General features: G+C 36.8%; 1 protein-coding gene across 1 annotated transcript in view; it reads right to left on the reverse strand.

Annotated features, from left to right (window-relative positions):
- CWC27 (CWC27 spliceosome associated cyclophilin) overlaps nt 1-19,463 on the reverse strand; it is a 175,874-nt gene that overhangs the window by 139,942 nt on the left and 16,469 nt on the right. Inside the window, exons 5-7 of the mRNA XM_024578420.3 lie at nt 18,420-18,518; nt 17,697-17,800; nt 15,801-15,870 (exon numbers count right to left, since the gene is read on the reverse strand). Coding sequence (XP_024434188.1) covers nt 15,801-15,870; nt 17,697-17,800; nt 18,420-18,518 — 273 coding nt within the window. The remainder of the gene's footprint in view (nt 1-15,800; nt 15,871-17,696; nt 17,801-18,419; nt 18,519-19,463) is intronic.

Below are 19,463 nucleotides of genomic sequence, written 5' to 3' on the forward strand. Positions count from 1 at the left end.
CTATGTGTTCCATTGATCTATGTGTCTGTTTTTATGCCAGTACCAGGCTGTTTTGATTACTATGGCTTTGTAGTATAGTTTGATATTAGGGTCACTATTACAATGCAGGGCCTTTTGTGGTTCCATATAAATTTTTGAAATATTTGTTCTAGTTCTGTGAAATATGTCATTGGAATCTTGATAGGAATTGCATTGAATCTATAGATTGCTTTGGGTAGTATGGACATTTTAATGACGTTAATTCTTCCTATCATTAAACACGGTATGTGCTTCCACTTATTTGTATCTTCTTCAATTTCTTTCTTCAGTGTTTCATAATTTTCCATGTACAGGTCTTTTACATTCTGGTTAGGTTTATTCCTAGGCATTTTATTCTCTTTGAAGCAATTATGAATGGGATTGTTTTCTTAATTTCCCTTTCTGTTAGTTTGTTATTGCCATATAAAAATGCAACTGATTTCTGGATTTAATTTTGAATCCTGCTATTTTGCTGAATTCATTTATCAGTTCTAGTAGTTTCTTGGTGGAATTTTTGGGGTTCCCTATGTACAATAGCATGTCATCTGCAAATAGTTTTACTTCTTCCTTTCCAATTTAGATGCCTTTTATTTCTTCTTCTCTGATTGCTGTGGCTAGAACTTCCAGTACTATGTTGAGTAAGAGAGGTGAAAGTGGACATCCCTGTCTTGTTCTCAATCTTAAGGTGAATGCTTGTAGTTTTTGCCCATTGAGTATGATGCTGACAGGGTTTATCACATATGGCCTTTATTATGTTTAGGTATGTTCCCTCTGTTCCCACCTTGCTGAGAGTTTTTATCATAAATGAGGACTGGATTTTATCAAATGCTTTTTCTGCATCTATTGATATGATCATGTGGTTTTCATCCCTCATTTTGTTTATGTGGTCAATCACATTAATTGATTTGTGAATGTTGTACCATTCTTGCATTCCCACAATAAATGCCACTTGATCATGGGGTATGATCTTTTTGATGCATTGCTGTGTTTGGCTTGCTAATATTTTGTTGAGGATTTTAGCATCTATGTTCATCAGGGATATCAGCCTACAATTTTCTTTCTCTGTAGTGTCTTTATTTGGTTTTGGAATTAGGATAATGCTGACCTCATAAAATGAGTTTGGCAGTCTTCCCGCCTCTTGAATTTTATGAAATAGTTTGGGAAAGAGAGGTGTTAGTTCTTCTCGGAATGTTTGGTAAAATTTACCTGTGAAGCCATCTGGTCCAGGGCTTTTGTTTGTTGGGAGTTTTTTGATTACTGCTTCAATTTCATTAGGTGTAATCTATCTATTCAGATTCTCTGATTTTCCCGATTTATTTTTGGAAGATTGTATGTTTCTAGGAATTTATCCATTTCATCCAGGTTGTCCAGTTTGTTGGCACGTAATTGTTTATAATATTTTTCTTAAAATCCTTTGTATTTCTTTGCAGTCAGGTGTTATTTCTCCTCTTTCACTTCCGATTTTATTTATTTGGGTCCTTTCTCTTTTGTTTTTCCTTGATGAGTCTGATTAAAGGTTTGTCAATCTTTTAAAAGAAACAGCTTTTGGATTCATTGATCTTTTGTACCATTTTTATAGATCCTATTTTGTTTATTTCTGCTCTGATCTTTATTATTTCCTTCCTTCTACTCACTTTGGGCTTTGTTTGTTGTTCTTTTTCAAGTTGCTGTTAGTGTGAAGTTAGATTGTTTATTTGAGCTCTTTCTTCCTTCCTTCCTTTTTTGGGGGGGAGGGGATAGGCCTGTAGTGCTATGAATTTCCTTCTTAGGACTGCTTTCCCAATATCCCACAGATTTTGGATTGTTGTGTCCTCATTTTCATTTGTTTCAAGATATCTTTTGATTTCTTCCTTGTTCTCATTATTCACTCATTCATTGTTTAATAACATGTTAATTTATCTTCCATGTCTTTGGTGATTTTGAGTGTTCTTGTGATTGATTTCTAGTTTCATAGCATTGTGGTCAGAGAAGATGCTTGATATGATTTCAATCTTCTTAAATTTATTGAGACTTGTTTTGTGTCCTAACATGTGGTCTCTCCTAGAAAACATTGCATGTGCACTTGAAAAGTATGTGTAGTCTGCTGCTTTGGGATGAAACACTCATGTTGTGTGTTGTTTAAGGACACTATCTCCTTATTGATTTTCTGCCTGGAAGATCTATCCATTAAAGTCAATGGGGTGTTAAAATCCTCAACTGTAACTGTATTCTGTCGATCTCTCCCTTTATGTCCATCAAGATTTGTTTTACATTAATTAGGTGCTCCTATGTTGGTTACATAAATGTTTACTAGGATTATACAGCAGATATAGGTACTGCTACCTCAGGTTTTGTTTTTTCTTTTCCATTTGCATGAAATATCCTTTTCAACCCTTTACTTTTAGTATCTTTCGATCTGAGATAGGTTCTTGGACGCAGCATATATATGGGTCTTGTTTTCTTCTCCATTCAGTTACCTTCTCTCTTTTGGTGGGAGCATTTAAGCCACTTACATTTAAGGTGATTATTGATAGATATGTATGTAGTACCATTTTATTGTTAGATTGTTTTCCTCTATTTTTTTTTTCTTTCTCTTTTTCTTCTTCTTAAACCAAGCCCTTTAACAATTTGTTGCAGTACTGGTTTGGTGTTAACAAACTCCTTTAGCTTTTTCTTGTCTGGGAAGGTCCTATTTCTTCTTCAATTTTAAACGATAGCCTTGCTGGGTAAAGTAGCCTTGGTTGTAGGTCCTTGCTTTTAATCACCTTTAATATTTCACACCACTCCGTTCTGGCCTGAAATGTTTCTGTTGAGTAATCAGATGCCAGTCTAATTGGTGCTCCCTTGTGGGTAACTACCTGCTTTTCTCTTGTGGCTTTTAGGATTCTCTCATTGTCTTTAAGCCTTGTCATTTTGGTGTGGGCCCTCTTTGAGTCCGACTTGTTTGGGGCCCTCTGAGCTTCCTGGACTTGTGTGACATTTTCCTTTACCAGGTTAGGTAAATTTTCAGTCACTATTCTTCAAGTAGGTTCTTGATCTCTTGCTCACTCTCTTCTCCTGGTATTCCCATGATGCAGATGCTGTTCCACTTCATGTTGTCCAAAATATTTCTTTTGTTCTCCTCATTTTTAAAAATTCTTTTTTCCTGTCATTGTTCTGCCTGGGTATTTTTTTCTACCTTGTCTTCCCAAACACTGACTCAATCCTCTGCTCCTCTGAGTCATCTAACGCACTGTTTATTCCTTCCAGTGTATTATTTATTTCAATGATTGCATCCTTTATTTTTGACTGGTTCTTTTTTATGGTTTCTATGTCTTTTTTCATGTTGTCAAGTATCCTTATAATCATTACTCTGAACTCTATCTGATAAATTGCCTACCTCCATTTCATTTAGTTTTTCTGGAGAATTCTCTTGTTCTTTCATTTGGGGTCTGTTCCTTTGTCTTCCCATTTTGGCTGCTTCTTTGTATTTTCTGCCTTAGTCATTAAACTGATCAGTTGTTTGTCTAATCAAACTGTAAATAGCAGCCAGGCAGTGGGGTGGAGTAATTCCTGTAGGTGGGGGTATTGCTTCCCCCAGGCTGATGCCATTCAGAGAGGAGTGCTCTGGCTGAGAGGCATGGTTCCTGCAGTATGGGGGATGACTCAGCACAGGGACCCTGGCAGCTGTTTCTTCAGTTCTCTCCCCAGAGCCACCAACCCCAGTGTCTTCTCAAGTGTCTCTAGTCCACTCTGCTCTCCCTCTGCTGGATCCCAGGGTAAGTGGCTACAAACTAGATTTTGTAGGACGCAGCATATATATGGGTCTCTGCATCCCCAGCAGTTTCTCCCTGCAGACAGAAACCCATAGCTTTTCACAGCTGGATGTTGTCTGGGTTCCTTTCTGGCTCCGATGATGTAGGCTGGGCGGTCCAGCTTGGGGTTTAGACCCCGCACTTCTCAGGGGGAACCCTCTAGCTGTTGAAATATCCCTCTGGAACTGCAGCTGCCATCTGTAGGAGCCCAGCCAGCCCTCTCATGCCTCCGCATTCCCTACTGGTCTGGTTGTGGTGAAGTGGTTTCTTCTGTGTCTCTGTGGTTATAAGGCTTCTTTCCCGCTAGTGTTCAGTTGGTTATTGAGGATGATTTCTCTACAGTTTAGTTGTAATTCCAGATTGTTCCTGGGAGGAGATTAGTGTAGCTTCTACTTACTCCTCTGCCATCTTGGATCTCTAGAAACACCTTTTTCTTTCAAAAAGTGATATATCCTTGAAAATAAGTACTGACTCCTATTTCCAAGTACTAAGTCCTCATTATGATTTACATACAAGTAAACTAATTAACTTCTGGACCATATATTAAAATTTGAAAGATAAACCACAAAAGTTATTTGAAATAAATGCACACTATTATCCTTCAAGTATACTCTTTATACTACAGAGAATCTCTTCTCAAATGTACCCAAGCAATCAGATGCGTGCACCTATGAGGTACTATTTAACAAAGAGGAAACACATGTGGAAGAGGCTCTCGATGACCAAATATTTATTAAAAGCTTTAATTTAAAAGTTTGTCTTGTCAATAAATTTATATTTCAGTAGAAAAACAAGATGTAGGAAGAGATAAAAAGTATAACTACAAAATAACTACTACAACTACTACTATTATTTTTAAGGGTATACTTTGTGCCTGGTAGTGTGCTACAGTACAGTATTCCTGCCCTCCCCAAATGAAAATGTATAAAGTGGGCATTGTTAGCCACACTTTATAGATGGAAAAGAAGACTGAGTTTATGTAATTTACTAGAGGTCACAATTACAGGGTCTATGATTTTTTCTAGGCTGGTCTCACCATAGATACCAAAAATGTAAAGGTATCTATTTTTTTTCCTAGAGGCCCCTTTGGGCCCAGAATACAGGCCAGGTTTCAGAGCTGCAGACCATCCTACAGACCTCCCCACCACAGTGTGAAGAACCTTCAGATGTATTCTCCTCCCCCCAACTAGTCAAGTAAGAGCGAACAGTAAGAGGTTAGAGTTAAGGAAGAAAGAATAATTTCTATTTATTTTAAAAGAACATTTTACTTTGAAAATTCATTACAAAATATGTTAATTGAAAGTTTAAAACATCAGATACAGAGAGATGAAACTATCTCTGTCTCTTAAGCCTCATTCACTACTCTTTAACAATTTTGATGGCAGCCTCCTAAATTTGGTAGGTATTATCTTGAGGCAAATGTATGCCTTCTGAAATATATTTCCATTATTAAAATAAGAGGTTTAAATTTTGTTTTAACATGAAATTCTCCACATTTTTAAATCTAATTAATGAAAACATGCTTATAGTTTAGTTTCATAAAACAGGAAAAAAATTCCAGTTTACCTGAAGATGCTATTTATCTGTAGTTATAAAAGTTATAATCTGAGTTATGTAATTATCTATACTTCTAAATCCATAACCTTACATAAACCAAAGAGTGATAAAAAAAGCAAAACATCAACTAATTGTTTGATGTTTGTCCAACTCTGAAAACTGAAAAATAAGTTCAAAAATCAGAAGGTGGTATAGTAGAAAGAACCCAGGATAAAAAGAAAGAGAGTAGTGGGGCCAAATGAGTTTTAAAACCTAATATTTAGTAATTCTATGAGTTTGAGTCTGAAATTTGTACCATCTAGGGAAATAGAATGACCTCATCAGACCTCAGAACCCTTGCCTACAAATGGAAATAATTATAATAGCAGCCTTGCCTATTTTACAAAAGGGAATTAAATGGGATATGTACAAAATTGTACAGGTAAACATAAAATGACCTAAAACAGAATAAAACTTGAACATCCTGTATTCATGCGTTCCTTCCCTAAAATCTGTTCCTGCTGCACCTCCAACCATGAATGTTTACCTTCATCTATTCTAAGAAATATTCCCTTTTTAATTCCCCCCATAGGGCTCCTTCATGGAGTCACAATCACAAACACCACAGCCATGGTGGCCTCAGCCTCTAGTCCAATAAGACAGATACTAATAAATACCAAGAAGAAGATTAGAACTCAGGTCTCTAGGTTTCTGGTCCATTAATGAGCTATACTATTTCATTTACTAGGACAAGTTAGTTTACCATTTTTAATTTAATTAACAAGTTTTAAAAAATGGATTGTTGTTTATTTCCTAAAACTTAAAACAGCCTGTAGGAAAAAGAAACTTGTACTAATTTATAATAAGATTTAATAATGGGAAGACCCTGTGAATTAATCTGAATGATCACTACTATTCCAAATTTTAATTAACATCTTTAATTAAATTAGTATAGAATATAATTAAAAGCAATTTCTTTTTTATTTTTCAATTATAATTTACATTCAATGTTATTTTGTATTAGTATAGGCATACAGCGTAATGGCTCCACGTTTAGGTACCTTACACAGTGGTCCTCCCGATATTTTAATCACCTCCCTGGCACCATACATAGTACAATATTATTGACCGTATGCCCCACGCTGCGCTGTACAGGCCCATGACTTTTCTGTGACTACCAATCTGTACTTCATAATCCCCTCACCGCTTTTACGCAGCCCCCATCCCCGTCCCCTCTGGAAACCACCAGCCTGGTCAGTCTGATCTCTGCATCTATAAGTCCTGTTTCTACTTTGTTTCTTTGTCAAAAGCATTGTTTTAGATGTTACTTCCCCCTATAGTAGACTTTGCATTTTGCAGGCAGAAAAAAAAAAATCGTGAAAGAACTGGAAAAATTCAGAGATAGTCCCAAAGAGGGTAAAAATGAATTTATATATTTCCTTTTAATGCCTATTTTTTCTGAATAAACTAGTTTAAGGTTCTTATTTATACTACCAAGTATCAATAATCTTGGAGGAAAAACAAACACCTTATATGTTTTAAGATAATTTTTTAAATAATTACATAAAAGTAGCTGGCTAGTTAAAGGTTTTAACTACTGAACAAAATACTGTGTAAGAGTATATTTTGTGAATTCAGTATAAGGAGCTCCATGGTAAATTCAAATCTGTCTGTAAACAAATCTAAAAATGAACATCAAAGGGAATATGGGAAAATTACACTATTATCTAGCACTTCATCCCCAAGAACAAAAAGACAGTGAAACAGTGGGAACCAGAGTATAGCGGTGGTCCCCAACTTTTTGGCCCCAGGGACTGGTTTTTCCAGGGGCAGGGGACAGGAGGCAGAGCTCAGGCCAGCTTTCCTCACTTGGTTCCTAACAGGCCAGGGACCCATACAGGTCCCCACCCAGGGGCTGGGGACCCCTGGAGTATAGGTCAAAGGAAGGAAGAAGGGAGGGAAGGATGGAAGAAAAGAGAAAGGGAAAGAGGTCTGGAGGAGGGAGGGAGGGAAGGAAGGGGCACAAACGTACAGAGAAGCTATGAAGTATTTTTTCAATGTGATTAACACTTAAATCAGTAGATTTTGAGGAAAGCAGAGTAACCATCAAAATGTTGGTGTTCATCTAATTAGCTGAAAACATTAAGGGCAAAGATTGATGTCTCCCAACTAAAATCAATTCAGCCTCAAGACTGCAACATACAAGTCCTGCCTGAGTTTCTAGCAGAGTTTGGACTCAAAACTGTAACATCAACCCTTTCCTGAAGCTCCACCTTATTTGCCTGCTCCACAAATTTTAGACTTGCCAGCCCCCATGAGCTCATGAACCAATTCCTAAAAATATCTATCAGTCCCAATCTCAGTATCTCTCTTTCTCTCTCTCATACATGTATATGTATAGTTCTGAATATGCAGTTGTGTGTATGCAAAAGTTTTTCCGTATTATTAATATTATATTATTTTTCACATCAACAATTGTAAACCTACTTTTTAAATATATATTTATTTATATATTTCTGTTTTGAAAAAGAATGCTATTACATTCTGTGACCTTGAGCACAGAACCAGAAAATTTTAATAGTTAAAAAAGGATCTTGTAGGCCTCTTAATCTAGTCTCTCACCCAGTGCAGAAATCTCCTGAACATTACCACTGACTAGTCAACCAGCGTCTCGGCACCAGAAAGGAGCTCATAACCTTACACGCAAGCAAATCACTCCCTTCAAATGGCTTCCATTATTGGCCAAGTCTCTCTCTAATCTATGAGTCATTTCCAAACATCCAACCAACCCTAGTTCTGGCCTCTAGAACTAAAAAATGAACTACAATCAATTTCTGTTATTAGGTATAATACGTACAGTTTAGTTTACACACAAATAGATTGGGCGGCAAAGTAATGGCCCCCAGAGATGTTCACATCCTAACTTCAAACCCTGTGAAGCTGTTACCTTACAGACAAGAGGCACTTTGCAGATAAATTAAGGATTTTGAGAGGGGGAAATTATCCTGAGTTATCAGGGAGTGTCCAATGTAATCACATGAGTCTTTACAAGTGAAAGAGGAGGCAGAAGAGACAGTTTCAGAATGATGGAGCAGGAGAAAGACTTGATCAGCCATTGCTGGCTTTGAAGATGGAGGAAGGGTCCACATGCCAGGGAATACAAGTGGGCTCTAGAAGCTGGCAAAGGCAAGGTAAGAGATTCTCCCTAGAGCCTCCAGAAGGAAGTCAGCCTGGCCAACACCATGATCTCTAGCCCAGTAAAATCTGTTTTGGACTTCTGACCCTCACAACTGTAAAATACTAAATTTGTTCTGCTTCAAGCCACTGAATTTATCGTAATTTGTGAAAGAAGAAATACGAAATTAATACAAATACAGTAACATCTTTTTAAAATTAGTTACATATAAACAACTAGAAAGATAAGTAAATTAAAGTTTAATGCAACTTAACGAGGCAGGTATTTTATAAACATTTTAACACTTCTGACCACCTCTGTGCAAATGGCCTGGCAGCATGCTCCAGGCTAGGCCCACCCCTAACTCAACTCTTTGGGAAACACTAATTTCAGGCTCTGGCCATGTAGCTCAGCTGGCTAGAGCGTTGTCCCAATACACCAAGGTTGCGGTTCGATCCCCTGTCAGGTCAGGGCACAAACAAGAATCAACCGAGGAATGCATAAACACGTGGAACAACAAATCAATATTTCTCTCCTCTCTCCCTCAGATCAGTTTAAACAAATTAATTTCATAGAACAAATGAGAATAGGGCAGAACATTTGTACTTTATCCTTGAAAGTGGTGTATTTGTCTATCAATATAACTTTTTCTGACTGAGAAAAAACAGCCTTTCACACTGGACTTGAAGGAAAAACGTTAACACCCCTTGAAGTGAGAGAAGTGCTGTGGGTGACTATTGTGATCGTGGTGCAGGTGAACCATCACCTTGAAATCCAGGTGCTGAGATGCTTTTAAAACGGGCCCACTGTCTAGCTTGCCTCATGAAAACTACCGGTCTGGTTGTCAGCTTTCATTGGAAAATATTTTATGAAATTTGTATTTAAGTTATACATACAGATTCAGGAGTAAATTTTGAACCTATACAGACACTTGTAAGAAGCTATTATTTAAGAAAGTGATATGAAGGGAGGGAATCTTGCAGACAACAACCTTTCAGATATCTGCCGCCCAGGGTCACATTTTCACTTGGTCTTCACTCCCCCACAGCATATCCCGTTCCTCAAGCACTACCCGTGTCAGACGGCTTCTGGTGTCATTCCCCCACCCCCCCACCCCCGCCCTCGCCACTGCGACCCTCCCAGCCTCTGAATGTGTCTAGTTTGTTGGTATCCTTCTTAAATGTGTTCAGAACTAAACACAATGTACACATGTGAGCCCCTAAATGCAAAAAAGAAAAAAAAAGTTCAATTCCTTATTCCAGAGATCTTATTCTCAATAACTCAACTAGGGCTTACAGGTTATGAGGTCTGATACCTATTGAGCTGATTTCATTAAACCAAAATATAGAATTTACATGTACTCCTATTACATTTCAGCTTACCAGTTCAAATAATCAGGCACAGATTGACAACAAAGCACTCTTTGGGCAGAAGTATTCAATCAGCTACAAATCCACCTGACTGTACTATCTCCTAGATCACATTTCCCCATGTTGTCCACAAGAATAGCATGACAGACTCCGACAATGTGCTTTCCTGAACTCAAGATACGTTATTATGACACCCCCCTATCATGCAATCCTATCAAAAAGGAAATGAAGTCAGTCTGGAAAGTCACTTAACCAGAGTCTCAGTTTCCTCTTCTATAAAGAAAGGAAGTTGGACCAGATCCCTTTGAGCTATAAAATTCTATTATTCTAAAAGAGATTTCTATCAGGTAGTGGAAAGATACCGAAATAAATAATGGGGGAAAGCTAACCCACGTGGGAGAGGTGCCCTGTCGTGAATAAGCGAGTGGGGTGAAGCAGTGTCTGTAACCCCACACTGATAATCCATAAACCAGAGGGGACTCTATCTCATTTCTCCTTTCACATAAGGTAAAGCCTCAATTCAGACTTTACCAATTATTAGCTTGTGATGTTAGACTGGTTCTGGAATAAAGCTTAACACTGGAGTCTCTGAAAAAAGAAACTTGATAAGCAAATGAATAATGAAACAATTTATTTTCAAGTCCCCTAGAAATATTTAATTTCATGCAAACCACTACAACCAAAAATTGTTCTGAGTCACTGTAAAAGGTGCTTACTTGATGCTCTTTCTAGTTATTGTATACATTTAAAAACAGTATGGTTAAACTTTAAAAAACATATATTCTATCGGTCATACTTGTCTAGCAGTCAAACTAGCCTTCCCTTTCCTTATCAAGGTTTCATTTGAAGAGTGCTCATAGTCTGAAGAACAGTACAAAAGCAAAATAAACAAAATACACTTCCACGTCAATTCTGTCTTGAATTTACCTCATGTGCTCTGGAGAAATTTTCTTTCCTCTACACCAGTAAATGTCAATGCCTTTTTTGTTGTGGTTCTATTTTGTCAAGCTAAATTTACCTATGACTCCATTGTATAAACAGACAAAACAGGTAAACCCTGTAGGCCAAAGATTCTGCACAGCGTGCTAAGACCTACTTACGTGCGGAGAATGGGCTGCCGACGGGTCCTGGTGTACAGGTTACAGGTATACAGGTGTACCCTCATGCTCTCCCGGGTCCTGGTGTACAGGTTACAGGTATACAGGTGTACCCTCATGCTCTCCCAGGTCCTGGTGTACAGGTTACAGGTATACAGGTGTACCCTCATGCTCTCCCGGGCTGCTCAAGCCACTACCTAGGACCCCAAGGGAGAGCTCAGGAAAGGCCCTAGGCCAGTTACACTGAGCTTATGGCTTCCTACCCCGGAAAGCTGAACTGCTGGGGAGGTTTCACCCCAGCCTTCTAGATCGCTTAAGCATCAGGGTGATAGCCTCTGCATAATAGTTACAATCATATCAGAGTTTGCTTGATATTCTTTAGCTCTCTGAAAATAAGTTACAAATTATAACCTAGAGTATACTGTTTACTTTAAAGATATTTAACTTTCAGAAATATTTTCAAGATTGTATAATATATCAATGTAAGGATATCCACAGCCTAATTCCGCCACTATAAATGGTACATACTATTTCCATGTAACAAAGAGAAAAATTGAAGATCAGGGTGTCTAAGTTATCCAAGGTCACCGAGTACCAGTGGAAATTAAAGTACGAACGGAAGTTCGTGTGACCCCCAATGCATGCGATTTCTACTCCAGCACACTCTCACTCAGAGATGGCACAAAGTTAACCACCAAAGAGCTCACAGCCAGGAACTCCACACAATAAGGCAGAAAGAAAAGGGTACAATGTTTCAGTACTAAACAATGAGAACACAGTCATATGTTTCTTATGTAATAAAGCAAAATGAATGTTTTAAAAAAGAAAATGTAAAGATCACAAGAAAGGCAAAGGTTATTAGATTAGAAAAAGAAAAGATTACAAAAAAGTGGAAAAGACATTTAGAAAAGATGTTATTTTAGATGTTGAAAATAAATATGAATATCCAGAAATGAGACAGGACACTGCAGGCATGGAAAGGAACTCAAAGACACACACATACACACACACACAGGGAAAACACAAGGCACTCATGTAAAACAGTGCACAGTTCGGGTCTGCCAACGCAGGGTTTCCTACATTTCCCTGACAAGAGTTACAGGGAGTTCAACAAAAGCGCAGCTTCCCAGGTCCCCTCCATTGTCGACTCTGATTAAATAGGTCTGAGATGTGTCTAGGACTTTAATTTTTTAAAAAAATACTATAAGTGATTATTATCAGCAGGGAAGTTGAAGCAGTATTAGGCTGAAAGGCAGAGATCACAAAGGGGAGTCATGAGAGCAGAAGCTTAAAATAATAGGCCAAAGAATTTGGCCTTATTACTACGGCAGCGGAGAGCAACTGTAACATCTTAATGAGGTTTCAGGAAGACTATTCCGAAAGTGATGCGTGGAAGGGAAAGAAGAGAAGGGAGATGTGAGACCAGTCTGTAGGCTATGGTGGCAGCCGAGGCTAGAGGTAATGAAGGCCTGAACAAGGGGAGCAGCAAACGAAATTAAAAGGAAAAAGACATTTGTGATCATTTGTGGATGATAAATTAGTAGAACAGTACAGCTAACTGGTTGTACAGAATAAAAGTAAGAAAAAAAGTCAGAACTGAATCTGAAATAGAGTATATTGATACTAGGGAATAGAAAGAAAAGTCACAGGGCAGAGAGAAGTTTGAGGAGAAAATATAATGAATTAAGCCTTAGCCAGGGCTTGGGTAACTAGTGGGATTTTCAAATAGAGAGATGTCCAGTAGGTAGCTAAAGAAAGAAGAGAGTAAGCCAGCTGGGAGACACAGATTTGAAATACTGCAATTTGGGACAACATGGATGGACCTTGAGAATATTACGCTAACTGAAAGAAGTCAGGCAGAAAAAGCCAAGCACCCTATGTGAGATATAACACTGACACTCGTAGGTAGACACAGACAGCAGCACGGTGGTTACCACAGAAAGGGGGACAAGGGGCAGGAAAGGGTAAAGGGAGAAAATGTGTGGTGACAGAAGATGGATGGACTTTGGGCGGTGGGCATACAATCTAATATGCAGATCATGTATCACAGAAATCTACACTTGAGACCTATATGATCCTATGAACAAATGTCACCCCAATAAATTTAGTTAAAAATGTAAGAGTAATCCAGCCAAGACAAGATTTGCAAGTCAAAAACAAAAACATGATAATTTCATCACATGGCCCACCCTCCTAAAGAGTCGGATGAGAAGTACGATGACACCATGCGAGGATTATACTACTCATTTGCTATGGGACCATAGGTTACAATTTTCTTGGCAAAGAGAAAAGCATTTACGTAGACTTTCTACAGTTAGAAGTGTTTTGCAGGTTTAAGAGCAAGCATAAAGAGCAAGCTGGCATTATTTACGTGGTAACCCCTCACATATCAACCTTATAGCAAGCACAAATTGCTTTTGGAGTGTCAAGTTTACTATATTCAGTATAAGGTAAACATATCTTTTTTAAAACTTTGTGCCACAGTAAGCAGCAGAAGGAAGATAAGCTTTAAACATTTAACACATGCTGCTGTTACAAATAGGAAAAAATTAAACTAACTTCCTAGTAAAGTCAACCTCAAAGTAATTGTGAACAAAACTTTAGACCAGATATTTAATTCAACAAAAAAGACTGACAGAAAAACTCCCTTCTCCTGCTCTTGATCTCCAAGGCTGCTCATCATATAGAATCCAGGACCCTATGGGAGTTAGGGAAGGGCGTGGACCAATTGCACTGGACTGCCTTCCACCCCACAACGCTGTGCTACCAGTGAAATTTCTTGCCCGTCTTTTAGATGGCTTGCAACTGAACCAGGCAGCTTCTGCACCATTCAAAATCACACCACAGACTTAAATAGCTACAGAACCCTAACTTCAAATTTCTTATTCCACCATGTCCTAAGTACAAGGTCTTGGATAAGCAACATAACCTCTCTGAGTATTGGTTTCTTCACTTACAAAATTTATGTATCTCATGGTTGTTATAAAATATTACATAAAATAAATATTTGGCACAGGTAGCAGATAAGAAAATAAATTAATACAATGAAGTATAATAAGTGTTTCTGAAGGCCAGAGACAGATTATCCCCGAAAGAAATTAAGCTCAGCCTGGGTAGGAGCTGGTTGGGAGAGGAAGGTAGAGGTAATCAGGAGATGATAGAACAGCTGAGTCTTTCTTTTCTTTTCTTTTTTTTTTCTGAACAGCTGAATCTTCAAGGAAAAACAAAACTTAGCCAAATAAAGGAGAGAGCACACTCCAAGCACAAGGAAAAATCAGAGGCAGGAGGGCTGTGGGGAATGCATGAGGATGCAGGAAAATTGACATCTTTAGAAAACATGAGTGAAAGGAAAGCCAGGCAATTCCCAGATCTAACATTTGCAGTTTTGTCCATTTACAAATATATCCATAGGATCATGACATATAAAGCTTTCATCTTAACGAGGCACAAGTTTGGATCGTGAATAATGCAAGACTAGTGCATTATTAGGTGATAATAATCTAATGAAGATGGATTTATTGGGGTGACAGAGACAGCGGTGATATTCACGAGGAATGGGCAAAGAAGTTTTCATGTAAAGATGAATTTAATTTTGACAGCTGAAGTAGAGATACCTCTTAAAGGCAAATCAGAATGAGAAGAGCCCAGATGAAATATTCAGCTTTGTCACCTCATTCAGAATATTAGTATGCAGGTGATAACTGAATCACAGTATCAAATATTTCATTCAAGAATACTGAAGTCAGCAAGAAAAACAATTCTGACCAAAATATTTCTTATACACGCCCACTTTAATTCAGTTTTAATGCAAGGGGTATAAGTAGAGTGCTTACTACATGCTCAGCATTAGCCTACCAAAACCATGCTCAATGGTGAAGGAAGAAAAGCACATGGATAAAGATGTAAAGACAAGGGCAGCGGTAATGTGCTTTTAAGTCAATGCTATTGTTAGTGTCAGTAAGAAATAGGTGACTATGTTAAGCAAGCAAGGCAGTGCTAGGTTTAGAGTTTTAATTACTACGATAAAGACTTTGAACGTAATCCTTTAGATCTCAGTATTCAGTAACTGTCAAGAAAGGAGGACATGTCAGAATCTTTGGGAGTAAAAACCCTTTAGATGATTTTCTTGGAGTATACTTATCAGAATCACTGCTCTAAACAAGGGCAGGGCACCGCAGGTGTTTCAGCCATGAGCACTGAGCCGAAAGTGATGCTGAGCAAAACCACACTTGGAGGCCTATGGGAAGCATTGGTGGGGTAAAAGGCCAGGAAGCAATGTACAATCCAAAGACAAGGATTTTACAATGAGATCAATGTAGGTTCAAATTCCAGTTCTAGCTAACTTACTGGTTCTGTGACTCTGAGCAAATTACAACCTATCTATACCTTAATTTATTCATGGGTAAAATGCCGATAATAATACCTATCTTAAAGGGCTGTGATGAGAATCAATGAAATGAATAAATATATATGAATATTAAAATGAATATAAGAGCTTTGGTCTATCACTGTTTATTATAATAATAATCATTATCATCTAGCAAAGACAAACAGTAATTAAAATCTAAAACATAAAGTTCTTTAACTTTACTTCTGACTATAAAAAAAAATTCAGGTTTAAAAAACACTACAATTTTAGAGGGCAAATGTTCTCAGAAGTTGCAAATATTACTAACCAGAAATCATTTCACAAATTACCACAAGGAATGTTTCCTAAACGTGCACCACACGAAGCGTGCTGTGCCCTGTACAGCAGGAGAGCCAAACACGAATAAGAGATAAACCCTAACTTCTTTTGTAACTCAGAACAAAGAGCAAACTAGACTTTTACCTGACTGACTCGATTTACTTCCTCCTCTTCTTCCTCAGCTTCCTCTCCAAACGAAAGTAAACTAAAATTTCTAAATAAAAAGAGGAAGAAAGGAAAAAAGGATAAAAGACAATTAGCAAGAAAAAGTTAAACAAAACATAACTATGCTATTTTCAAAAAACAGACTAGAACCTACAAGAAGAAACACATTCTAAACACTTAACGATAGGCAACATTACTTACTATTCAGTAGAAATATACTACGGATCTATATTTTCAACATAGTGTTAAGGTTTTAGCCTTACATCACAGATGTTTCCTATGTTAGACTAAACTAATGACCAAAAATTCATTCTGAGCACTACCATTAAATATACTAAGTCAGGTATGACAGAAATAATTAAGCTTTTTATATTTATCAAAACTGGTTAGCAAAATGAAGAGGTCTAAAAACTAGTAAATATATAGACCCGACAGCACTACAAATGGGAACCAATCAGTCTACTGTCTTCTAAAATATGGTCTAATATTTTAAAAGTAGTAAGTTAAATGAAAATTATTAAGTATAAAATATAAGCAATAAACTTAATTTAAAAAATAGCCCATGGGGAGAGAAAACCTAAGTGTCTTCTTTAAGCCTTCAAACCAAAGATATCCCAAGGATGGTCAATAATACATTACTAAAAATTTTCCTCAAATAATAGAAAAATAAAAGACTTAGCAACAAAAGAGGAATTTTTATTTCAAAACCTAGATGTAATCAGTGACTACCATACCATCCTTAATATATTTACTATGAATTGAAAACAAAAATAAAAACACCCAACTTTTAGATTGGTTGTCAAGATAAATTGTAGAAATAAAATGTTGTATCTGAACATAGAGTGACCTTTCACTCAAAGATAAATTAGTCAAAATAAATGAATCAAAAAGTAAAAAGAAATCAGATATATAGACATGTATATGAAGGTATTTTGCCACAGGACATCAGCCGTTTATTAAAATGTCTCCTTCATATCTGAGTTTACAAAAGCAACGTAGCTTACTTACATTGTAGGGCATCAAGGAAAAAACTACGTATTGAATACTATCAACTGGGCATTTCAAACTCCCCTTCTCATTTAATCTTCATGACAACCATGTATTTTATTTATTATAATCTCCATTTTATAAGATGGGGGAACTAAAGGTCAAAAAGATTAATAAAGTTAGCTTCTTATTAACCGCGTTAGGCAGGATTATACTTAGAACTATCTGAATCTAATACTTTAAGAACATTAAAGTCCTTCATATAGATTCTACAACTCAATAAAAGAATGAACTGAAATCTAACTCTCTGACATATATTTTAATAAAACAAATAATATAAATGCCATTCGTAAAATACTGGAATTTATTTTTAAAAGAAATTTCTACTTTTTGAAAACTATCCTAAGAAAATATTTCAGAATACAGAAATAGCTTTCTGTTTTAAAAATAGTTATAATAAGATTAATTTAAAAGCACCAAAAAAAGAATTAAGTTATGTGAACATTCAGTCACATCCTTCATACCTTACTTTCCAAGTTCCTTATACTGAGCATATATTAATTGAAAAATCAAGTAAAAAACAAAAAGTTTCTCAATAACTCATTTGTATAAATAATTACTATAGTAATCCTATCTATTTGTATTAACACAGATTTTACATGGACGTTTGAGACAATACTCATTTAGCTAAGGTCTAAGTTATATACTGTATTTGAATACAAGAAATTCCCACTTAGAAATAAAACACACGCACTCATAATTCAGATATCTCCCTGGTCCGACTGGCCGCCCCCTCACTAGTAAACAATTTTTAAAAAGGAAATTAAGTGAACTATATGAATCAGTGTTGCATTTCAAGCTGAAGGAAAATCTTACTACTGTCATTACTTTGTGCCTTTGGGTTTCAATTGCTTCACTTTCTCCTCCGGTTTCTCTTTTTTTGGCTTTTTTATTTCTCTTGGAATGATGTCATCAAAAGGATTAAACAAGACCTGTGAAAAGAAATATTTTGAAAACATTATTCCATTTTTAAAACTTCACAACACATGAAAACCAGCATTTAACCGAGGTGGCGCTAGCGTCTGTGCTTCCCTCACAGAGCTGTCACCAGTGCAGGGAGACAGACGCCCAGCCAGGTGCTGCCACTCCCGTACCCCACCGGCTCTTAGGTAAAGGACACTTTGTCCCTATTTTAAAAAGGGGGAAATATCTAAGAAAATTTTATAGATAATAACAGAGACAAAATCAGGTGCTTTGACTCCAAATCAAATGTTCTTAAATACCACCCCCAATGGCTTCCTCAATGAAGGGTCACTCTTGACTTACTGAGGAAGTCACTTCACTGGGTTAAATAAACCTAATTCCTCTAACTTCCCAATTTGAATTAAGCTTTTCATTCATTGGATTGTCAGCTAAAATTTCATCTTAGAATTCAAAACCTTCAATTAAAAAAATCTTGCTAATCAGAAACTGTGCCTAAATTACAGAGATAAAATCTGAGTTGTGACTTAATTTGGTAGGAAGCCTTCACCTGATAGTTTAAAGACAGTAACAATCAACTTCTCTTAATGACAATGTCAGTGCTTTATCTTACACTAATCTGGCTCCTACCTCACAACTTTTTACTTTGTGTGGATTGAGTGGTCTTTCTTCGTCATCGGTGTCTACTTCTGCCAGCCGCAGCATGTTATATATTGTGTCCCCCGTGACCTATCAAATTAAAATAAAAGCTTAGCGAATTATTACATTCATTCTTTTAAATAGGGGAATGCTTTGAAAATATTTCATATTGTTATATAAGAGCACATGCGTTAATTAATGCAAATAAAGCCACTTTATCTTAAGAGGAAATAGTATAGATGAAATTCTAACCGTCAGTAAAATGTTTGGGAAATTTCTCATATAAACTTAATATCATCTTTTATTAAAAATTAAAACATAGCCCTGGCCAGGTAGCTCAGTTGGTTAGAGCACTGTCCCAATATGCCAAGGTTGGGAGTTCAATCCTGGGTCAAGGCGCAAACAAGAATCAACCAGTGGGTGCATGGATGAGTGGAATAATAAATTGATGTTTCTCTCTTTGTCTCTCTCAAATCAATAAAAAAGAGAGAAAAGAAAAAAAGAAAAACTAAAATATAATGCCAAATAGCCTCTTACTGAATGACAACTTTTCATTCAAACATCGGAAACAAACGTAGACTTTAGAATAGGGTAGAACAGTGGGTGAGTACTTTGCAGACATTACCTCATTTAATCCTCACAAACACCCTAAAAGTAGGTATGATCATTATCTTCCTTCTCCAGATAAGAAAACTGAGGGTCAAAGAAGATCTAGAGCTGACAGTGACAGCCGTTCGGAATGCTAGCCATTATGCTACACTTTATCTCTGATGCATAAGTTATATTACACCAACGGTAAACAATGGTGCAGCATGCCAACCTAAAACTCATTTTACTGTAACTTTGATTATTTTAAGTAACAGGAAATAAAATCTATGAATGTCAGACATCCTGTGTCAGAGTGGCTCAGCTATGCCAATGCATATTTCTTAACTCATGTTGCTAAGTATTAGGCAATAATATTTTACTGCATGTTTTTTAGCATGACTCCTTTCATTCAACATTTCTCACGTTTTAAAATAATACCATTTTACA

Source organism: Desmodus rotundus, chromosome 1 (assembly GCF_022682495.2).
Source record: "Desmodus rotundus isolate HL8 chromosome 1, HLdesRot8A.1, whole genome shotgun sequence".
In the NCBI taxonomy this organism is placed as follows: Eukaryota; Metazoa; Chordata; class Mammalia; order Chiroptera; family Phyllostomidae; genus Desmodus; species Desmodus rotundus.